Source organism: Salvia miltiorrhiza, chromosome 8 (assembly GCF_028751815.1).
Source record: "Salvia miltiorrhiza cultivar Shanhuang (shh) chromosome 8, IMPLAD_Smil_shh, whole genome shotgun sequence".
Classification (NCBI taxonomy): Eukaryota; Viridiplantae; Streptophyta; class Magnoliopsida; order Lamiales; family Lamiaceae; genus Salvia; species Salvia miltiorrhiza.
The window spans coordinates 1,081,093-1,105,648 of record NC_080394.1 but is presented as its reverse complement, the minus strand read 5'-3'; the positions used below and the strand labels follow the sequence as shown (position 1 = coordinate 1,105,648).

The window sequence follows — 24,556 nt, the reverse complement described above, 5'->3', positions numbered from 1 at the left end:
TCATACTAGAATACAGGATACAGCTAATTACTGTTTTTTTTTTGTGAGTTTGCAACCCACTAATTATTGTTGATTAAAAGATACATTATAGTAATTGTTTAAAGCTCCACATAGTACTTGTTTAGAACGACTATAAAAGATTCCAGGTCAACGGTAGGAATCATGAAGAAATAGTCAATTTATTCTCGTTTCGATCTCTTCACATCGATCATTTATTTCTATAAGGCTTAAATAAGAATTCAGCTTTTAAATTTTAAAAAAGAAAAAATCATGGAAAAAAACAAATTGATATGTATCCGAATTTATTTTTAATAAACAAATGGGAAATGTTTGACAATATTATTTTATAATGAATGGAAAATGATGGAAATTATCTTTTTGTAGAAAATGAGGAAAAAGAAATGAGGTATTTAAAGAAGTTTTATTTTTAATTATTCCTCATTATCCTATGATAAATTTATCAATCAAAGAGAACACATTCTAGGATGTGTTTGCTTTGATGTATAAAGAATGGATAAGCTACATTTACCACCTTATAATACTTTGTTTCCTTTGATGTATAAGAACATTCGGGCAGATTGTATAATTTTTCGGGCAATTCCTTATCCTTTGGGAAATGGATAATTTTATACCTACGAAATGGTGGTATAATTTTATATCACTTTATAAGAAGTGGATAAATATATTATCCTTCAAACCAAACAAGATACTCCCTCCGTCCCACTGTAAGTGAGACTCTTTCTATTTTGGGTGTCCCACCATAAGTGAGACTCTTTCCCTTTTTGGTAAAAGTTTTACTCTTTAAACACCTTTTCACTTTTTCACCTACACACAAAATACACTTTTCTTAATTTTCGTGCCCAAAAAAAAGGTCTCACTTACCTTGGGACGGAGGGAGTATAAAAAATATGATCTCCACTTTAAGTGATAAATTTATACCTTATTATATTATCCCTCCATTTAGAGGGATAAAAAACAAACACACCCTAAAAGTATAGCCCATAAGACAATTAATGATTTTCTAAAAACTCATCAATAATCCATGATTCACAAAATTCAATAATAGTTATAACAAAATCTAGAGCTGATATCATAATTGTTTTTTTTCCAAAAAAGTACAGTTATTGAAAGAATGTTTTGAATTTCTGAGAAGAGCTCATTATATATTAAAATTACAAAATATTGAATACTAGTGTTTTAATAATAATAATAATATTAATAAACGACGTTGGTCCAAGACTTGCTTTTCTTTTTTACTGATCATTTACTAACACACTTTTATTTAAATCTTTAATCATTTTAGTATTAATGGATTGTTAAAAAAAATATAGACACATTAGAAAGTTACTAATACATAATTTTCTCTTTTGATAAATTTTTTAATCCTTGTGCAAAATTCAATCAACCTATATAATTCGAACGGATGAAGTATTTGAAATCGTGATTGATGAAATAAGATAAATTTCATACAATCATCAAATTAATTACTAATTGCTAATTATGAAAAAAAAAATTACAAATCTCCATTCACTTCACTCAACTCAAATTCCTAAATTTATTTATTTACCAGTCATCCCGTGTGTTCTTTTCAAACTCAGTTTTATCTATTATCCCTCTGTTTCTACACCAACCGTGCATACGCGTTCTATACTCTGAGTTTGAATCTTTCTAATGCAGCAGTTAGAGATCCCCTTAAAAAATAATTCGAGAAACTTCTTCTTCCATTCTTCCGTCCAATTTCATAGATATATATATATATATATATGAAGCCTCATTCACTTAACAGAGGCATCTCAAATTCAAAAGATACAGTCAATTTTGTGGGATTCTTGTTTCATCAATTTCGGCACGCAGCTGTAGTACCAAGATCATTTTCTGTTGTACTTCGTGGGATTCTTGTTTCGCCATCCAGGTAATAAAATATTTTCTTAATTACCACGTTTTCCAATTTTTGTGATGACGAATTTGAATTTGGAAATCCATGGTGTTATGCAGTTTAAGAAGATTTACTTCGAATTCTTTATATGGAATACAACACGTGCAAGATTAGATAAAATAAATATAGTTGATTTTCTTGCGTGTTGCCCAGATTTTGGTAAAAAGATTTCCATTGTCAACAAATTACTCCCTCCCTCCCATTGATCTTGATCTTGTCCTATTTTTTTTTTTTTTTTTTTTGAAGTGTTTCATTGATCTTGTCATGTTTCTATTTTAGTAATGACATCACACCTCTATACACTTTTACTATACACTAATTTAACTCTTCTTAATAATTGTGCTCAAAAAAATGGGACAAGTCTAATGGAAGAGAGGAAGTATTTGATTGGATTCGGTGTTAGAATTTCTGAATCATTTCGTATATGTCATTACATTTCCCAATCTTGGTAAAGTTTTTTTTGAAGGCAGCAATCTTGGTAAAGTTAGTAAATACTTCATTCGTCCCACACTAATAGGCTTGTTTTACTTTTTGGAATGTCCCACTAACACAGACTCGTTTTTCATTTTGAATATAAAATAATGTACTTAATTAGCGTGTATTATACTACTTTCCTCCTAAAAAGTAAATTTTTCTTAATATCCTTCCTAAAAAGAAGTGAGCTTATTAGAATAGGATGGAGAGGGAGTAGAATTAACACAACAATCTTGGTGAAGTTTGTAAGCCATCGATTTTTGATGAGATGTCACTTTATGTAATAATTTATAAGAAAAAAAATTATAAAAATAATTTTATACTTGGGTAGGGTTTTGTCATATGAAATTGTAATGATTGTGCTGGAACATGACAATGAACCAAAATGATGAGGCTGGTATGATTCAGTCATCCACACTCATAAAAATCTATGTATTGTACTCATCCCAAACATAATTAATAAGTGATTTTATTACTCGTTTTAGTCAAACATGTATAACATTACTACTAATTAACGGCCCAAATCCATTCGAATATATAAACATAATTGTTGCAATAGATAATTATTTGTCACAATAATAACTCAAATCTATAATTTATAATTTATAATCTATTTAAAACAACTTCCAGTTTGAAATCAATTTGAAAACTGAATTACAATTTTGTAGTTATAATAAAATTGAAGGTTTATTTGTATACTATTTTTTTCTTTTTCTTTAATTTCTTATTTTTTGTAATATTTCTTTCCAAAATTATGAAATTCGATTAATTTTAAAATACTTAATATGCATATCAAATAAAGATCACAATAAGAGCTTTAATTTGATATATTTTATGCAAATATTTGATTTAAAATGTAAAACTTATATTTATTTAAATATTAAATTTTTTAAAATTTCCCCCCTCATCTCTCATCTTTTTTGAATAAATTTATTTTTTAATTATTTTTATTATTTTAACTTTTTTTTACTTTTCATAATATCGAATTTTATAATTGTGAATTATTTTTTATTTTTTATTTAGTTTCAATATTCAACTCAAATATATTCAATTAAAATTAATTTTTTCTATTATATTTATAAGTATGATAATTGAATTAGTATTAATTTTATATAAATATAAAAATTTTAAAATATTTTTCCGTGCATTTCACGGGGTGCAAATGCTAGTATATTAAAAAAGACAACTTTCAATTGGAAATCAATTTCAAAATTGAGTGGCAATTTTAAAATTATAATAAAATTGAAGGTTTATTTGTAAACTACTAGTCTACTACGTCATCCATCTCATTACAAATGTCTCACTTTCCATAATGGGACGTCTCATTACAAATGATTCATTCCTTTTTTGACAATATATTCTCTCTCTATACCTAATATTTAAATAACTTTCATCAACCCACTTTATCTACTACTTTCTATACATTTCTGAATCTTCGTGCCCAAAAATAATGAGACATTTGTAATGTGACGAAGGGAGTACTATTTTTTCTTTTTATTTATCTGTTTTTTTTTTATGTTTCCTTCTAACATTACGAAATTCGACTAATTATAAAAAATATTTAATATGCATATCAAATTAAAGATCACGACAAAATCTTTAATTTGGTATATATATTTTATGTAAATATTTGATTTAAAATGTAAAAGTTATATTTATTTAAAGATTAAAATTTTTGAAAAATTCCCCCTCATCTCTCATCTTTTTTTGAATAAATCTATTTTTTAATTCTTTTTTTGTTGCATTTTTTAAACTTATCTCTTTTTTGCCTTTTCATAATATCAATTTTTATTATTGTGAATTCTTCTTTATTTTTTATTTTTTAATATTCAACTCAAATATATTCAACTAAAATTAATTTTTTATTATATTTATAAATATGATAATTGAATTTGTATCAATATTCTAAACTACTTTTCATCAAAACTCGCATCGAAAGCACCTGTGCATATTGTTGGGGGATTGAGGGTGTATTATTTTGAAGAGGTTTTATTATAGTTGTAGAATCAAATAAACCAAATTATTAATTAAAAAATTAAATATAATAGATATTATCTATATATTTTGTTTAATTATGCATGCAACGTACGCTTTTTTGCTAGTACTAAAATTGAGTAGAGAAGTCGATTCATCAAATTAAAAGAAAAAAATCTCACTTATCTATTTTTCTACTAACACTATCCCTACAAATTATACATTTATTTTACTTACAAAAACTTTAATAATTTTATTAAAAGTCGCCTCCAGCATGATATGAGACTTTTTTTCGTGAACGAATGGAGTATAGGTTAGAATGATAATTTAATTACTTAATTTAGATTTAAATTTAAACTACCAAATAACTAATTCATACTAGTATATATTTTAATTTTACTCTACCAAACAATAAAACACATCAACTATACATATCTTAAATTTTGGTCTTAGGCATTAACTTCTTACCGCTTGACCAACACACGCACACTTTAAATATGGTTATTCAACACTATATATTGTCTTATACATGACTTATTCATTAGTCTCACTTCTCACAAAAAATAGCAGCGTCCCTATAACCTAACCCCTCTTGAATTTTATCTATCTTGCTTATTTCAATAGGACTGTCAAACATGCCATTTTTTTCTGGTCTGTACCCCCTTGGCAAAGACCTTTTCCTGTACATGAAGGATCGGGGACAAGCCGTCGAGGATTTGAAAATGCGAATGGAACTGATGATACTAAATGTGTCGTTCATAAACTCAGAGAATAAAAGAATCGAACGATCCTTGAAAAATTCGGTCTCCACAGAGAAAACCGAATTTTACGAACCGATGAAAGAAATGATCGCCGGCATCAATAAAGAGACAAACAAGCTCATCAACAAGTACACGAGGGTCAGCAAGAACCAACTGAGCCCAACAAATCCGAGTTTGAGCATTAAGAAGCTCAACGATCTGAAATCGGAGATGCAGGCATTCAAATTCTTCAAGCTCTCGTGGCTGAGTCAGGACGTCGCCAAGCTAACCGCGCACGCGTCGGAGGCTGCCAAAAAATTGAAACGGGACCACATGATACAGCAGAAGGCGAAACCGAATCAGCAGCAGCTGGATGAAGATGCTAATATTCTTCCCCTTTTCGATAAATACGCCGATGAGATTATGGAGTACCTGTTTGAGGAAGAGGGATACAACTGTGTTGGGATCCTCGGCTGTGAAGGAGCGGGGAAAACAACCGTGCTGAAAAAGCTGTATAATCGGCTGCTTTCCGGCGACGAAGAAGGCCGCGAGGTGGATCACATCATCTGGATAGATAATTACCCAGGGACGGAGGAAGAAGTTGTGGAGAAATTGCAGAATGAGATGATGGAGCAGCTGAAGATACCTCATGAGGCTTCCAAGAGTAAAGTTACGAATGCAAACAAAATCTCTGCATTTCTGTGTGATAAGAAATACGCGTTGTTCATGGATCGTGTCTCCACATCCATCGATTTGGAGGACCTCGGAGTGAAAGAAGACCACAAGTATAAGAAGGTGGTGGTTTGTTCATCGGAGAAGAAGGTGGTCCTCTCGATGACGGAGCACAAGGTGGAGATACGGAGGCTGGAAGAGGGCGAGGCGATGGCGCTGATCGAGTACGTATGTGGGAAGCTGTACTGCCGGAAAAGTGAGATCGCCAAGAGGATCATCGATTGCTGCGGAGGGGTACCGCTGCTGATTCACCTTGTGGCTGTTGGGCTCAAGGACAAGAAAGATGATTACTCGTGGAATAATATGCTGCGGAGCTTGCAGTTCGACACCAAGTCTCCTGAATTGTTCGACCTCGGGGCTTTGGCCAATGCTTATGAGAGCAGATATGAAGGGCTGAGAGAAGCTGCTAAGAAGTGCTTGCTCTACAGTGCGTTGTTTCCGATTCAGCACAAAATCCACACAGATTATCTTGTAGAATGTTGGATTGCCGAGGGCTTCATTGTTGAAGAAGCAGACCAGAAAGTAAGGATTTGTAGGGAGCGTGGACAGGGGATTCTGGACAAGCTAACAGATGCTTACCTGCTGCAATGGTATTCTGGTAAAAAGTGTGTCATGATGCCGCCGATTTTCAGGAGGGTTGCCTTGATGCTGGACTATCCCGGTGGGGAGAAATGCGAAAATTGGGTGCCATCCAAGGATTGCAGGCCCGACGAGGCAGTCTGGGCAACGGTCAGAAGGATGTCGTTGATAGGTTGCAAGATGGAGCTGCCAGAGAGTCCTAACTGCCCCAACATCTTCACCTTGCTGCTGCAGTCCCTCAAGCAGGAGGCGGGGCGTCTTCCTGATTCGTTCTTTACTCACATGGAGAGCCTTCGGGTGCTGGATTTGAATCAGACGGAGATAACGGCGCTGCCAGGGTCAATCAACCGGCTCGTGAACCTCAAGAGCCTGTTCCTGAATGGATGCCTTGGCATTGTTGCTCTTCCGCCTGCAGCTGCTAGACTTGTGAAGCTCGAGTTCCTCGACATCTCTGGAACGTCGATCTCTACGTTGCCAGAAGTGATCGGGTGCATGGTTAACATGAGATGCCTGAGAGCTTCTCTATCTGCAAAACGAGGCAATCACAAGGGGAAACAAGTGGAGGAATATGTGGAGATAATCCCAGAAGGTATCATCAGCAGTCTGAAAAATCTTGAAGAGCTGAGCATAGTTACAGATTTTGATTTCCAAGGTGAGAATGGGATTTCTGCGGCTGAGAGACTGGCAGAGGAGCTGGCTAGCTTGGAGCATTTAAACACTCTATGCTTCAACTTCCCAAATGTGAGCAGCCTTGAAACATTTGTCACTCGTAGCAAGGCCTTGAAGAACAAAAATACATTTTGGGAAACTCAGACTTTCCGATCCTTCAAGATTTTCATCAGTTGTCATGAAACACGACGATGCTCTCAGGAACCAGAATTTTCAGGGATGCTAGCTGAGAGATGGTTGAGATATTCCACTAATGAAAAAATCTCTCAATCTTGCGAGGAGCTACTGAAGCAGGTCAGTGCTTTAGAGATAATAGGCCATGATGGTCTGAAGAGCTTCACCGGCAGCCAATTCAACTTGGATCAGGTGAAAGTCTGTGTGGTTGAACGCTGCAACTGTTTGGAAAATATCGTGGACGGGTACATAGCCAGTGAGAATCAAGAAAGTTCGCTTCTTCCCAACTTGGAGAAGCTTCACTTGTATGATCTTGAGATGCTGAAATGCATTTGGGACGGGCCCGTTCCTCGCAAAAGTCTTGTTAACTTGACGACCATAACAGTAGATGGCTGCCCCAAGCTGACAAAGATTCTTGATCCTGCATTGGCTCAGTCTCTGGAGAAACTAGAGTATCTCAAAGTGGAGAACTGTTGTCAAATTTTAAAGATCATAGAGGGGTGTGATGAAACTTCTGAGGTTGTGCAGCTACTAAAAAGTTTGAAGATGATTGAACTGTCAAACTTGCCAATGCTAGAATGCATATCTGAGAATACTTCTTCAGTAAGCTGGAAATCATTGCAATCCATCATTGTCAAGAGGTGCAGCAAGTTGAAAGATCTGCCTTTGGCTCACACAAATGCCAGAAACCTACCATCAATCCAGTGTGAAGAGAGTTGGTGGAACACAATCACTTCAGATGATCAACTGAAGTTCCGTGTTTGTTTCTTCAAGGAAGAACCCGTTGAAGCCGGAGCCCGATCAAGACGAGAAGAAGCATCAACCAGTGCCAGTGGGAGGTCAGAGGCAATAACTGCGGCGTCAAGCATCCCAGAGGAAGATGAAAAAGATGATGATATCAAGTCCATTGAGAACCATCAAGATCCTGGTAGGTCAGCTAGCTCCATCTATGTGAGACTATCAAAAGAGAAAAGGAAATCCAACAAAGGAGTTCAAAGGTTTTTTAGGATAGTAACTTAGGCTGATTTGGAAATTAGGATAAAAACTTTTGGACTTGTAAAAATAGGACACTAATTTTTTTTTAGAGTAAAATAGGACACTAATTAATAAGCGTCGTAAAAATAGGACATTTCTCAACCGATAATTGGCCGAGAGAAATGTCCTATTTTTACGACGCTTATTAATTAATGTCCTATTTTACTCTAAAAAAATTAGTGTCTTATTTTTACAAGTTCGAAAGTTTTTGTCCTAATTTCCAAATCAACATAAGCTACTGTCCTAAAAAATTCTCTACTCTCCAACAAAGGTTAGTAGAAATATATTGATGTTTTCACTCATTTACAGCCTTATAATTAAAACAATTCCATGTGATTCATGTTGTTTAATTTTCTCCTGTAGGGTGGTCGCCATTTATGATGCTAAGGCTATAGCCTACATATTGAAAGTTTGTTACTTTAGCAGGAATGATGGGAGTTGGGGATTATATGCACGAAACAGCACATTATAGTAAACAAGTCTATATTGATAGAAAAAGTGTCTTAGACACAACATATAAATTGTCTATTTTATCCTTATTATATACTCCATTCGTCCCAATAATAAATACACATTTCTTTTGGGCACGAAAATTTAGGAGAGTTAAATAGAGAGTAAAATGTATTAGTCCATGTATTTAATACATTTAATTAAACTTATTTAATTCTTCTTTTTCTCTCTCCTCTCTTTTCTCTCTCCTCCCTTTCTCAATTTCTCACAACCTCTCTGCCCCTAGGGGTGTAATCGAACCGAGTCAAACCGAATAGTGGTGTGCTCAAGTTTGGTTTGTTTAGTATCGAATCGAATCCCGAACTTTACTTACCGAATACTTTGAGGCTCGCGAGCGGCTCATGAGCCTATACGAACTTTCTAAATTTATATTTATATTCAAAATATTGATTATTTTATTTTAAAAATAAATTATTTTATTTAAAATAGTAAATATATTAATTATTTTCTTATGACAAATAAAATTAATTAGAGATTTAATACAATTTTTATTAATTTTAGTGGATAAATATAAGTTGTATATATACTAATAATTTATATTTTTCAAGCTGAATCACTTGACGAACATGTTCACGAGCTAACGAGCCGAATACTACTAAGCTCAAGTTTGGTTTGTTTATATATCGAGCTTCTCTAAACGAACTTGAACGAGCTTTTTTTGAGCCGAGCTCCGAATAGTTCGCGAGCGGCTTGGTTTGTTTACACCCCTACAGTGCCGCCCCTCCTCCATTTTTCTCTCTCCTCCCTTTCCATCCTCCACCTTCACAACCTCCTTGCCGCTACTCCTCCATTCTTCTCTCTCCTCTCCTTTCTCAATTTCTAGCATTGATTCCCTCTGATTTCAATCCAATTAACCAGCTGCATTGATTCCCTCCACGGACGGTGGCGGAGGAAGAAGGTAAAATTGAAAACGGAAGAAAGGACGGAGGGAGGCGGCGGCTCATTCTTGCTATCAGCAGTTAATAGAGGGAAAATCATTATATACAATTCGTGAAACATGATTCTCGATAGCGAATTGAATAAGTGGTGATGATTGGAGTATGTGATCTCTATAACATTCGTTAGTAGTTTTGTGTATTAAAGAGTTATTAGTTGAAATTTGGGATTGATGCATTGTTGAACTACTAAAGCAAACAAGTGGTCAAACTTTTTCTGTTAGAGTAGAATTAGTACTCTATTATATTGTCATTGTATAGATAAGTGATAGTATCTACAGATGTTATTCTCAGAGTTAGTACAATATCTTATACAATATCTTCTGATGTACTAAGTGGCAACAGAGACATAAAATTAAGCTATCAACATGCGATTTTAGCATATAACTTTCAAGTTATCTTATGCGAGTTTACAGATTTTGTGAAGTATTATTGGTCAATAATTACAGATAAAAACTTCATCGTTATCCTATCATCAGTCCCATTCGAGCTTGGAATCTACTAGGATTTGTTTATATATATGCAAAGAAGAGGACCAGTTAGGGCTGCCACTTTTTGTAACAAGCACGTCATTTTTACGGCTCCATATAGGATGTCATGTGCTTGATCTGTACGGGAAAGTCTGAAAATTTGATAATTGATCGAGAAAAGTTCTGCTGGTGCAATGCTTATTAATTAGTATCCTATTTTTACAAATCAACCTAAGTTATTGTCCTAAAAAATCTTTTAACTCTTATAATGACTTGCAATCTAGAGTGGAAAGAAATACTACAAGAATCATCATATGATGGCCAAACAGCTCAAGATTGTCCAAACTAATTAATTATAAAAGTATTTTGAGCAAAATTGCAAGACTTGAGAGATCAGCTATTTAAAAGTAAGATTTTTGGATATGTATACCCATGTTAATGTAGTTGAATACTTGAATATGTCCACATGTTGATACCTTTTAAGTTTGAGTATAAGTTTGTAAGTGTTGAACTTTCCAATCAAGAAAACAATTATGAATTGGTGAAAAAACATACTCCCTCTATTCCATAAGAAATAATTATATTTTTTATTTCTGTTTGTCCTATAAGAAAGTATTACTTTCATTTTAGGATATAGCTCAATTTTCTCTTTTTAACCACAACCATTCATTTCTACATAACCTTACAATCAATTCAACCACAACCATTCATTTTCACTCAACACATTATATACTATACTCCCTTTGTTCCGTTAAAAGTGGCCACGTTCTTTTAGGCACATAGATTAATTAAGAAGGGGATTGTTATGTTTTAATTAAATGTTGTCCACCAAAATTAAATAATTAATTAAGTTTTCTTCTCATATCGTAAATCGCAAACCAGTTCTGTTTTATGGCCGCCGTCGCCGTCGCCGCCGGCGGTGACTTAGATCGTAAAAATCACCTCAAATCATCTCCCAAACCAAACCTGAAATCATCTCTCAAAATCAGCTCAAATCATTTCCCAAAAATCTTCACAAAAACCATCTCAAATCATCTCCCAAAATCTTCAAGAAATGAAATTAGAAGCGAAGAGAAATGAATTAGGGCTAAAAAATAAAGCATCTCAAATCAGTTTCCCAAACCAAATCTGAAATCGCTACCCACCATCCCCACCAAACCGGCAACAAAGATTTGTCGCCGTCCCAGTGGTAAGGCCGCCCTCCGTGACCCCGCGATCCGGCGACTTGCTCCGTTGGGCGGCGCTGTTATGCGTGTTTGTGTGTGTGTGCAACGAGAGAGAGAGGGATAGAGCAAAGATGAGGGAGGGAGGTGAAGGGGCGGAGCGGCGGCCGGCGCTATTGTCGGCCGCCGGAGAAGAAGAGAGAAGGGAGAGGTTTTGGGTATGTGCGTGTGTTGTGTGTGTTTTGTGTGTGTTTTTATTTAAAGAGGGGGGTTTAGGTTTAATTAGAAGTTTTACTTAAATTAATTAATTGGACTTAATTAAATTAAATGTTTCCATCTCATATGTGATACTTTCCTACAAAACAAAGGGAGTATGATGCATGGTCCTTGTGGAGAGAAGAATCCAAATAACCCTTAATTATATGGTGAAAGTTCACGACCATATTGTGAAAGCACACAAGGTAAAGATATGGATATCCAATTTATAGAAAAAGAAAAAATTGATCAATTGTACGTGTGCGGAATGAGTTGTACCATACGATGCACATCTATTGTCTATATACAATTATCATATTAATGTCGAGGAATGCTCTGATAACACAACTATTAAGTATTTATATAAATATATCTATAAGGGACATGATAGAGTGGCAATATTCATATAACTCAAGACGATCTGTCGCATCAAATTGATGAAGTTAAACAATTTCAAGATGCACGATTATCTGCACAAAAGCAATATGGAGAATTTATAAATTTGGTTTGAATGATATTAATTTATCTAGTTATCAACTTACAGCTTCATTAAGCACACAAGCATACATAGAAATATGCTTTATGACGATACTCAAGTCTGTAAAATTTGACCATTGGAAAAATCTGAATATTATATCCAATGCAATCCAAACGGCACAACATTATGTACATTTTTACAAATTTCAAGACAATACTCCAAAATATAGTAATTTTTTTTTTTTAATTTAAAATATACTGTTTCGATCGGTTTGGAACCGTGAACCGTGAACTGTGTGACCGATCATCCGAGCCGGTTTCAGTTCCATATTTTCGGGATCGTGAATCGGCGATTCCGAACCGATTCGAACCACCGAAACTGGAACCATGAAAGCCTCTAGATCTGGGCAGAGGCACAGATGGTGAAATATCCCTAAATGAAAAACTCGAAAGTTTCTTCTTCAACTCCCTAATCCTGCTGGGGCCTTCACTCGTGATGAATTTGGGACAACACTGAACTTTGATGACCTCTTTCGCATGAAACAAGCCTCTTCCCAGAGCTACCAACTCAGGCAAGTGGCGAAGCAGCATCGTCTTCAATCGAGGAAGCAAGGCGGCGGCGGCACCCTTCACCGTCGCATCCTCTTTAACAATGGATTTAAGCGATTGACAGTCTTCAACGATGAACGTCTCCAAATTAGAGAGACATTGAAGCACAGAATGAGACGCAACGTATTCCAGCTTCCCGCACGTGCTTATCCTCAGATATTTAAGCGCTCCATAGCTTCCTGGCGTCGGATCATCCCCCCAGATCTTCTCCAGCTTCCACAGATAATGCAACCCTAAATACTCGAGTTTCGGGAAAAAACTCGCATCTCTCTTCTCTCCGATGATCACGACCTGCATATTAGGGCACTCTCTCAACACGCAGAACTTGAGCCCCACGAAGCTAGAAACGCCTAATTCCGACAAGCTCTGGATCTCCACTTGATGGTCCAAGTAAAAAGCCGTGACGGATTCGAGAATCCCCTTGATCAATCCAGGTGCTTTGTTGCCACTGTTCACCAATCTCAAGCACTGATCATACTTTTCGTACTCGGTCTCAACCTCCTCAGGAACACGAGATATGATCCGTTTAATGTTTTGGCCGACGACGAAGCTGAATCGCCTCAACGGAAGGCTCGCTCGGCTGAATCGAACGAGCGCCTCCACGCTCGGGAAGTAGAACTGGAGATAGCTCAGCTTCTTCAGCTTCACAACTTGCTCGATCACGTCCCCGACGATTCTCGCCCAATGCTGATCCTTCGGGTGCACGGATATGCTCAGCCCTTGCAGAGCCTGCAGTTCAGATATCGAAACCAGCTCGGATTCAGAGCTACCGCAGTCGGGCTGATAAAACGACATCTGCAAGTGGCGTAGTTTTGTTAATCCGCCAACCTCTTTGGGGAGGTTCGGGAGATCCGTTCCTAAAAGATCGAGCACTTCTAGGTTCGTGAGATTCCCGACCTCGGCGGAGAGGGTGTCGAGGCAGACGCAGCTGCGAAGAAGGAGAATTTGGAGGTTTTTCAGCTTGAAGAGCGAACCAGGCAAGGTCTTGATTCTGGTATATGATAGGTCGAGGAAATTGAGACGGGGCATTTCGTCAAAAAACGAGGAAGGGATACGAGTTAAGCGGCTGTTTCTTTGTAGGAACAAGATCAAAAGATTAGGGCAATTTGGTGCCTCATCGTTCAGCAACATGTTTTTTCTCTCAATCAGATTCACGACACGAGCTTCGCCCCATTCTTCGGCTGTCGGCATCTCTCTCGGCTGCTTCGAACCGTTTCTGTTCACAATTACACCATTTTTATCCAACACCGCCACCTCTCTCGTAGCGGAGAACAAGCGGTAGTTGTCCATGGCAGTGCCCAAATTTAACGCCGTCTCTTGCGTTTGTCTGGACGACATGCTTAGCGTCTGCAGTCTGATATTTAGGCCCTCGGACTCGGACATGCTGAGTACGAACTTAAAGGTCATGCCTAATTCGGATTCGCCCACACGTGCAAAGCCAATATCATCAACACTTTGATCTTGCTGGTGTTTGCTCACCTCTGGTGGATTCGATGTCATCTTTTCATATTTTGGTTCTTTCGATTTGTTCTCATGTTCTTGGATTTGTGAAGTCACAACACCGAGCACTTTTGGTGCATCCCATTTGTTCTCATATTCTTGGACTTGCGAAGTCACAACATCATGCACGTGAGGAGATTCGACAGCCTCACGAGTTTCACCGCCGCCGCCGGACCTTTCTGAAGTGGGGCTAATCATTTTTAGTATTGGAGCTCTGCTATAAGATCTTCACATATAACAATATCATATATTGAATTAGTGCTTATATATAGATCTTCATATGAGATGCATAATGTGTTGGGAGATAGTGGACACAAAACAAAGATAATTCTTTGAGGAAGAGAAAGTAATTAAACAACTCTTTTAGGATTGCAAATGGCTTGATTTTCCATCTACACGATGGCATCCAATCTTTCATGAAAGAAGCAAGCATATTGATACAAGGTATCATTACATTCGAGAGTGCGTTGAAAAGAAACAAATTGAGCTAGAGTACGTTAACTCGATGGATCAAGTTGCTGATATTTTTACAAAGCCACTCAAATTCGATGTTTTTCACAAAGTGCGATTCATGCTTAATTGGAGTTCGGAAGAATAAAGTTTAAGGGTGAGTGTTGAACTATAAACTTGATTAATTCCTAATAATGTTTATGTATTTGAAGATTGAGGTTCTTAATCCTGCTTTGTTAGAGTAACTAGCATTTGCACATGCGTGCAATACGGGAAACATTTTTGTATTTCTTTATATATAGAAAACTGATATTAACTCAATTATTATGTTTATAAATATAACAAAAGATAATTTTAGCTGAATATATTTGAGCTTAATATTGAAAAAAAAATCACAATAATAAAAGGTTTAATTGCATATAAATTACTGAACTTTCAACAAATTCTCATTTTGTATACAAACTTTAATATCTTTATTAAAATTATTCAACTATTACTTTTTTCTCATTTTGCATATTTACCATTTTTTCATCTTGGTGACAAAGCATAAATATACTCGTTTGGTATATGAAGATACTTGTGTAGCATAAGTATGATCGTGTGGAAAAATAGAACGGCATCATATCGTATAATTGAATGGAAATATGCAAAATGAGCAAAAAAAAAAAATATTAATAGTTGAGTCATTTTAATAAAGATTTTAAAGTTCATGTGCAAAATTAGAATTTGTTAAAAGTTCAGTAATTTATATGCAATTAACACATAACAAAAGCTAATGTTATGAAAAAGCAAAAAAAAGTTAAAAAAGATGATAGATGATGAGAGAATTTTGTAAAGTTTTAATCTGTAAATAAATATAACTTTTACATTTTAAATCAAATATTTACATAAAATATATCAAATTAAAGCTCTTATGGTGTTCTTTAATTTGATATGCATATCAAATTAATGTTTTATAATTAGTCGAATTCACAATTTTAGAAAAGAAATAAAAAGGAAATAAAAAGAAAAAAGATATAATTTACAAATACACCTTTAATTTTATTATAAGCACAAAATTGCCACTCAATTTTGAAATTGATTTCAAATGAAAAGTTGCATTTTTAATATATACGAGTTAAATTACTTATCCTATGATAGAGTGATAATAACGCTTACAATAACTCTTTGTTTAGAAATAAACTTTCAATTTTATTATAACTATAAAATTACCACTCAATTTTGAAATTGATTTCAAATTACGAGTTGCCTTTTTAATATAGTATAAATTATAAATTATCATACTTTCCGTCTAATACCAATCTACGGTTGTTTCTATGTTGATGTTTTTGTGTTCATGTAATTAATCAACGACACCATAATGAAAGTAACTTTGCTCTAACATGTATATTTCGGAGGTGTTTACTCTGATTGAGTATTTTTATTCTTACAAGTATAAAATTTCTAATCAGACCCTTTCGATTAATCAAACAAAATTAGTTCAAATGATAAAAATAATTAAAGACATTGAGCTATATCAAATTTTAATCCATCTAAACATAAGGAACTATTTGTACTATTTTTTATCTATTAAATATTAATACTAAAAATAAGAGGCGACCGGAAAAGTCAATAAATAAAGAAGAAAGATTTGAGATGAACCTTTACCGCCAAAGTTCTGCATCGATATCTCCTTTAGTAGTTAGCTTACAATGCCTGCCAAATGTATTCTGCAAGGATTGCTTGAGAGTCGAGGTACCCACTGTGATTAGCAATGTTGTGCTACTATGCTACATATATGATGATACTTATGGTAAATAATAATGTTGGCTAGCGACAACAATTTATACTTTGGAGGGCGCGTTATTCCACATTTTTTATACATATTTTTATAATTGCTCATTGTAACGTTATTGAATTGGTCAAATTAAAGTTATGAGATCATTAACTTCATGGAGGATGGTTGTCCTCGAGGGGACACCAAGAAATGCGAACTCCTGTCTACGAACAGCGAGGTTTAAGGATCAAATTCCACCGTTCGCTCTCCCCCAAAGTCAACAAAAAAAAAAAAAACTTCATGAAGGAAATTTTAGAGTTCCTATCTTAATTATCACAAATCTCTTGTCGGGTACTGTACACCCGAACTAATCCGTACCCAGGTGTTAATCTAAACTCTTATCATGATCTAAATCGTATAAATAATATTATTCAGTTATACAAATAAGATTGAGTCAGGATCTGAGTAATCTGAGTACGGGTCAACCCGAATGTACCCAAGACCACCTCCTTAATAATTTCAAAAAAAAATTATAAGCTTGCGAGCGTGGTGGGTAGTGCCGTATAGTAATTGATTTAACAATACAATCATTATAACAACAAGTGGTGTTTTCATAGAGCTACGGCATTGACTTTGAAGATATGATAAGCATGGAAATTACCAAGTTAATTAATTTAATAGTTTATTGAATAATTGGAACTCTTTTTCATATCTAAATTTTAAATACTCTTGATTTTCCTTATCAAAATTATGTTGATTTTTCAAATAAACTTATTTGCATAATAAATAAAATATTACTCCGTCCGTCCCAAAAAGTTTGCCCCAGTTTTGATTTAGTTTATTATTGATTCAATAGTTTTTTAATAAAAGAAATTTTGTCCATGCTTGGGTTATAATGTTAGTAGAACCAGTACTCATCATGGAAGTTTCTTACTATTTGTTGGAAACTAATCCAGTTGTTTCAAAATACATGTTGCAGAATGCGAAAAAACCTATGTGCATATAAAACAATGACTTCATTTAGGGGATCTAGATTATTATTTAGACAGACATATATACCTAACATAAAGACATGACCAGTTCTTTTTTCTGTATATATATGATATCAATATTGAGAGTACCAATATAATCACGTATTATTGTAGATGTCACGTAACTTGTCTTTCCCTAGCATTCAAGAAAATACGCTAGCGTAGTAGCGTGTCACACGTGTGTGTATATATGTACAACTTATACAAGTTCAGCGGTTCTAGGTTATTTTTACGCCTACGCGAGATTATAATATACTCCCTCCGTCCCTCTTTGGAGACGGCACGAGTTTTTAAAAAATATTGTAAAGTGTATTGATAATGGAGAAAAAATATTATAATTAATATTAGAAGTTGTGAAAAGGTATTGGGAGTGGTGAAAAAGTAAAAAATAAGAATAAATAAGTATTATTAGTGGTGAGGTAGTTGTCCAAAAATGGAAAGAAAGAAAGAGGAACTTATTTGGGGGACGTCCCAAAAAGGAAAAAGATGAACTTGTTTCAGGGACGGAGGGAGTATACTATATATACAGGGAGCGCGGTCCACGAGGACCTAGTTAGGGGGCAGTGGGCCCTACTGGAATTTTTAATTTTCAAAATTCAGACATTTACAAATTAAGTGAATCCGTACGTTTTTATATATAGAATTCATACATTTACATATGATTTCTCTAAGATTAAATCTCAACCGTTAGATTATAGATAGATCAATAATAGTGAAATATATTCCTATTTTATATTCTAAGAACTATTTTTAGCCTAGCCTTCTCATATATATAGGGTTATGTTATTGTGAGAATGACAGATAAGTCAGTATATAAGATTGAATATATAAGCTGCTTATAATGTATAAATATAGTCGTAAAGCAGTTAATTGGTGAAATTTTCTCTCCCCCCCTAGCTAGGATTAACATTCAGGATAATTAAATTATTATTCTTGCATTACAAATAGCTTATTCAACTCTATATATTGACTTATTCATATTAATTATCATTCTTACCAAAGATAACATTGTTACGGGATCTTTTCTCTATATATGTGGACCTTGTGAAATAGACATGCTAATATAATATACTCCAACTTGTGTTTTTCTAGAGTCGGAGAAAATTCAGAAATTCATGTTTCATCAACATTGTTTGGGTCCAAGTCCAACCTGTTTCACCAGATCTTTTAATTAAATACTTGTGTCACATATATAATTTCCACATGTGCTTCGTGAAAGCCACACATATTAAGTTATTAACATCTGTTAGACCGGCTAACCTGGATTAGGAATCTATTGCTGTCAGTGGAATAAAGAATTGAGTCAATTTGTAATTTTATATCTTCTTAATTATTTTTGAAATTTCATGAATGATTCTTTTATAAATTAATAAGTAAACATAGTAATTTAATTAAGTGTCAATATAGCAAACTAAGTCTTGTTTTGATATTGATATCCAGATTTAACATTTAAAAATAACTTTATTTTTGTGGTTAAACTTGATTCAATCGAATTAGTATAGTTACTATTCTTAAATCGGTTGCGCATACCAGGAGCAAGATTGGGCTCACTGGCTCTTTTGCGCAAATCTGAAGCCAAAATTTCAGTGATATTTTCGGCTGATTTCAATTTTGAAAGCAGGTCGGAAGCCATGGCTAAGTCCATTTTTTAGCGATATTAATTAACGCTATTTTTATGGTGGGACCTTTTCTCCACTCATAACATAATTAATCACTTTTATGAAAATTTGTTACACTCAAATAAAAGAAAAACACATTCACACTCTAGCCTTCTAGGTGACTCAAACTCCCGACCTATTGGTTGGAGGAGAAGCGTCTTACAGACAAACTGCGCTTCATCATCAAAAGTATAATTTATAAATAAATATTCGAGAATACTCCCTCCGTCCCTAAAAAATTATGACTCAATGGAGGTGGCACAGGTTTTAAGAAAAAAATGTGGTAATTGTATTTTTGTGAAGTTGAGTCTCACATCTTTTTGTAAATAGTGAGAGAAAAAGTTTATGGGATCATTTTCAAATATGAAAAAAATCACAATTTTCAAGATGTGATATAATAATGTCACAATTTTCAGGGGAGGAGTACTATATAAGATGTGAAGTGAAACTTTTTTTTATAGACAAATAAAAATGGTTAAGTCAAACTCAATTTTATTTGTCATTGGACGGCACGGGTTGAGTGTTTGTCAATACTCACTTATATGTACATAACAAACACTCAACTACTATCAATAAAAGTGGTACATAACAAACACTCAACATCATTGTTTATAGTGAGTATTGTTGTAGATAGTATCAATAAAAGTGGTAGATAAAAGTGGTAGATGAGTGTTTGTTATATCATATACTCAACATTAATGACTTAATGAGTTATGTTGAGTGTTTATGTCATGACTCGTGAATAATTGATATTTCACTTCACCCATACTTAATTCATGTCAAATTTTATACTCTATTGAAATAGAACGAAAAGAGTATTACTGTTTGTGCAAGTTAAACCTATGGATTGGAGTATGATCTTCAAATATGTAATTAAAAAACGCCCAACAGTCGGTTTAATATAAATTATAATTAGCTTCGGTAGATACAGATTGATGGCGTGGAAAATGTCTGCTACTGATTTTATTAATCATTTAAATGAACAAATAATACTCTCTCCGTCTCATTACAAATGTCCTACTTCCTCCGTCCACAAAAAATAGGGCACAATTACTATATTTGGCGTCCACAAAAAATGGGGCACTTTCCCTTTTAAGACATGGGTTCACCTCTTTTTCTTATATTTTATCCTTATAAATACTCCTTATTTACAAAAAAAATCAATCTTAATTCAATCTCAATCACTCATTTCAAAAAATGTTGAGACCCTTTCTCCACTAATCACTCATTTTATTAGAACCTATGCCTAAGGAATGTGTCCCATTTTTAGTGGACGGAGAGAGTATTACTTTTGAACACCGAGATTAATAAATATGTAGAAAGTAGATAAAGTGGATCGGTGAAAATTATTTAAATATTAAATATAGAGAGATAATATATTGCCAAAAATAAAATGAGATATTTGTAATAAAATATCTCATTATAGAAATTGAGACATTGACGGAGTGTGTAGGTTAGATGAGAAATCACTATGCATTTGCGCTGGCGCGACAGCAACTCAAAACGTCGGTTACAAGGGCCAACTCAGCGGAATAAATTAACCGAGTCTTTGTAAATAACGTGGGTGTGATTATTATACAATTTTTCTAGGCAAGGAACATAACTAGCTGTCGACATTTAACTAAGTTAACGTATTTAATTGACAAATGAACAATTACGTATTTTCGATAGAAATTCGGCTATTGAATATGCTTAAAACATGACTTAAAAACTTTCGACTTTTGTAACTTTGACATTAATCTCAGACTTTCAAATGATGCAAATTCATGTATGTGAATAGAGAATTCTAAAATTCAAATTCCATCACTCCTCTTCCTCAAATAAATAAATTAATTAAATTGACTCATTGTTTCTTGAATCAATTTTTATGTTATAGTTTCAAATTGTATTTCACATTTCACTGTACTAATGATATTTACCCTCAAACAATATACAAAAATTACCTTACAAAAAAAGGTTTCCAATGCAATAAAAGAGCCTAGGAAACTAATTGGGCCGGCCCAATCCAAATTTGAAAATTGAAACCAATTTCCAAATTTGAAAGCCAACTTCTTCTTTTTGGGGGGCTAATTGTAACTTTTTTAATTGAGTTTATAAGTTTATTATAAAAGTTGAGTTTGTGGATTTAATAATTACTCCCTCCGTCCCACGAATCTTGACACGTTTTCCTTTTTGGGCCGTCCCACGAATCTTGACACGTTTTCTTTTTTGGGTAATAATTTATTACATTTTCTCTCCTACTTTATCACATTTATTATATTCTCTCTCCTACTTTATCACTTTTATTACCTTCTCTCTCCTACTTTATCAATTTTATACTTTATTAATTACACACTTAAAATACTAATCTACAACTCTTTAATTCTCGTGCCGAACCCAAATGTGTCAAGACTCGCGGGACGGAGGGAGTAATATTAAAGAAAAAAGTAAAATAAAATTTAGTAAAATAAAATTTGGTAAATTTTAGAAAGTTGACGTGGTATAGGGGAAACCCATATAAAAATTGAGATTGTAAGCTCTTAAATGTAGACACCCTTACCAGCATGAAACGTAAGTGGTATAGTTGTCAAATTCGGCCCAACCCAACATTTCAGCCCACTTTAAATTAAAAAATAGGTGAGTTCAAGAAAAATCCGGTCGGCTGGCCTAAATCATTAAATCTCGGGCTCACTTACTAGCCCAAAATATAGTTGTGAGCAAAATATCTGAAATTAAATAATCGAACTGCTTCAAACCAAAATATTAAAATATAATTTAATTTTACTTTTCAAAATAATTTAGTTTTACTTAATAAAGCTCTATGCAAAGGAGAATATTAAACAACTACCAACTCAATTAAATATCTCAAAACTATGACAAATAGTCAAATATATCACCCTAACTTCCGTTGTATCATCAAATTTCAAATACAGACTCAACCAACAAACTCGTGACACTCCTGTCACTAGAAGACACCACGAGTTTTTTATACTCGTGGTGCTCTCGCAACCCGACCCTACCCAAATCGACATTTCTCAAGACCTTATCCATGAGCAAAATATATTTCTTGTGACGAAGAAACACGGAAATTCTATCTCCATTCATGTGGGCACTCATCGTAGCCTCGTGATCTAGACTCAGTTGCCCCATGACCTCATTCTGTAGCTTCTCGACGACCTCGGCCTCTCCCTCGACCTCTTGCGGATACTCCAACCAGATAATAAAATCCAACTCCAAACCCTCGTCGGAGCCCGAAAACGACGACTTAAGTTCAATAAGTCGATTAAACAACTTCCTCAACACAATTGTTTTCCCCATTGATGATCCTCCCAAAATCCCAACTTTGCTCCCATTTTCACATAGATGCTTCAAAACCTCATCAACATATGCATTGTAAAATGCAAGATCATCACCATCAACATCAAACTTCTCTTGATTCAACTCCAATCTCTTGCAAATCATGTGCTCCGGATTCAACCTCTCTAAAACCACACAAGCTTGTGCAACCATCTTGGCAACATCTCTACTAAGCTTTGCAAGCTTCAAGAAATTGCACGTCAACACTCTCGACCTCAAATTCTTGAGCTCTTGAATTATGCTGCGCGCGTCTGCTGATGAGCAGAGGCCGCGGCGGGTGATCTTCGTGTACTTGTTGATGAACTTGGTGCACTTGCCATCGATATCCGCGATGATTGTCACGAGCATTTCGAACTCTTTGGTCTTCTTTGAGAGGACTGAATTTCTCAGACATCGCTCGATTTCGTCTTTCCTCGACATTATCGACGCCATGAGAGCTATGAGCTCACTTAATCTGTTTTCCAATTTCTTGATGTCTCTTCCTTGAGATTTAACGTGCAAGAACAAATCCTTGCATGCAGGGTAGAGTTCAACCACGGATTGGGCTATGAATGTTGGGGCGACTTGGAAACGTGCCATATCCTTGCACCAAAAATATAAATCACAAGAAAAAATGTATGATTTCGTATGTATAGAGAATAGGGTAATAGCGCCTAAATACACGAATTTCACAAATTTCCGATTTTGTACATAAACTTTCATTTTTATTTTATTCTTACACTTTTGGCGAGTAAATGCTGAAGTGAAAAATCAGAGCTGTCTGTGTGGCTTAAACGAAAGTCTTCCTAAAATGGGTAGTTGGACTAGTTAATTCCATCATACAATAGTTCCTAAATTGTTAGGTTATCATTTAAGGCATTACTTTTTTTCGGAATTTAGGGCTTAGAAATCGGTGAGTTCACAACTCACTACTATAGTTCGCGATTAAAGTAGGCATGACTTATAGTGCAAAATCAGAAACATGTGAAATAAGTATTTGCATTATCAATCCTAAAAAGTAATTAAGAAATTTAATAAGGGAGATTTGGCGAATTTTATAACTTATATAAACTTGACACGGAGCAAGATCATACGTAAATGAAGTATGTAAGAAGACAGCAAGTGGTGCGAACTCTTGTCTGTGAATAGTGGACATCTACAGGTTTAAACCTCACCGCTCCCCCGATCTCCCACTAAAAAAAAAGAGAGAGAGAGAGAGAAATTGCAACCAATAAAATCACCAAATTCAAAAATTCTCAACCGAAACAAAAAAAAAAGGATAAAAGAAATTTGTTACCTGGATGAAACCCAATGCGAAAGTACAACTCAAAATGCTCTTAGTACTTCCCAAAGCAGCTGATTAACTCTAATTAAACTCTCTCTCTCTCTCTCTTAAAGAGAGCTATCTGCTGGCAAACTGCATGAGAAAACTGTCATACTAAATATAGAGTGTCGTGTTTGGAATAGAAATTAAATAGAGACAAATTAAAGATTAATTAGTACGCGCTTTTGTTAATTAAATACGAAAATATATAGTCGGAGAAAACAATTTTGAGATATGGCTGATGTTTGCATTAGTGATTCAGTGTTCCACTTATTTTATGGCCTGCAGATAACAGATTATATATAGCATTTTGTTCTTGTTTTTATTTGTATTTTAATTTTTTGTTAGAATCCAAATTATAAATAAACACTCGTATGCATTGATAAAGTGAAACACAACATACAAATATTATAGCTAGATTAATCAAATTGCATCATTTCAAAAAGGACCGGATGCAGAAAAAAATGGAGTATCTTTTTACAGTCAAATAGTATATATCATAGTATAAAAAATAATAACAATAATACCGATAAAAATATATAAATACTCCCTCCGTCCCATGAAGCAAGACCAAGTTCTTTTCGGCACGAAAATTAAAAAATTGGTGTTTTGTGTGTTAAGTGTGGTAGGTTAAAAAGTGAAAAGGTGAATAAAGAGTAAATTTTTTATTACTTTTAGAAACTGGTCTTGTTTCGTGGGACAGATCAAAAAGAAAACTTGGTCTTGCGCAATGGGACCAAGGGAGTATTTGATATAGTAAAGTTAGGTTTCAATCACCACTAATTTTATG

The 24,556-nt window shown here is 34.5% G+C and overlaps 3 protein-coding genes across 3 annotated transcripts; 1 reads left to right on the top strand and 2 right to left on the bottom strand.

The window, feature by feature from the left end:
* Window positions 1-5,019: 5,019 nt before the first annotated feature.
* On the top strand, window positions 5,020-8,298 carry LOC130997017 (disease resistance protein RPS2-like). The gene has a single exon (XM_057922295.1). It carries the CDS (start codon window positions 5,020-5,022, stop codon window positions 8,296-8,298), a length of 3,279 nt encoding a protein of 1,092 aa, XP_057778278.1.
* Window positions 8,299-12,089: 3,791 nt separating this feature from the next.
* Window positions 12,090-14,430, bottom strand: LOC130997015 (probable disease resistance protein At4g27220). Its single transcript, XM_057922294.1, has 3 exons — window positions 12,383-14,430; window positions 12,189-12,270; window positions 12,090-12,116 (listed from the first exon to the last, which is right to left on the bottom strand). The coding sequence occupies exons 1-3, from the start codon at window positions 14,428-14,430 to the stop codon at window positions 12,090-12,092; spliced, it is 2,157 nt and encodes a 718-aa protein (XP_057778277.1).
* Window positions 14,431-21,962: 7,532 nt separating this feature from the next.
* On the bottom strand, window positions 21,963-23,888 carry LOC130999778 (uncharacterized). Its single transcript, XM_057925416.1, has 2 exons — window positions 23,740-23,888; window positions 21,963-23,045 (listed from the first exon to the last, which is right to left on the bottom strand). Exon 2 carries the CDS (start codon window positions 23,040-23,042, stop codon window positions 22,023-22,025), a length of 1,020 nt encoding a protein of 339 aa, XP_057781399.1. The 5' UTR covers window positions 23,043-23,045; window positions 23,740-23,888; the 3' UTR covers window positions 21,963-22,022.
* Between the last annotated feature and the right edge of the window lie 668 nt (window positions 23,889-24,556).

What these genes read in the sequence shown, in the direction of transcription:
- LOC130999778 (XM_057925416.1), bottom strand. Translation starts at nt 23,042, where the DNA reads ATGGCACGTTTCCAAGTCGCCCCAACATTCATAGCCCAATCCGTGGTT.
- LOC130997017 (XM_057922295.1), top strand. Translation starts at nt 5,020, where the DNA reads ATGCCATTTTTTTCTGGTCTGTACCCCCTTGGCAAAGACCTTTTCCTG.
- LOC130997015 (XM_057922294.1), bottom strand. Translation starts at nt 14,430, where the DNA reads ATGATTAGCCCCACTTCAGAAAGGTCCGGCGGCGGCGGTGAAACTCGT. An exon ending in GTTCCAAACCGATCGAAACA is followed by an intron (nt 12,271 to 12,382) that starts GTATATTTTAAA and finishes TATAATATTCAG; the next exon opens with ATTTTTCCAATGGTCAAATT. An exon ending in CTTGTGTGCTTAATGAAGCT is followed by an intron (nt 12,117 to 12,188) that starts GTAAGTTGATAA and finishes GCTTTTGTGCAG; the next exon opens with ATAATCGTGCATCTTGAAAT.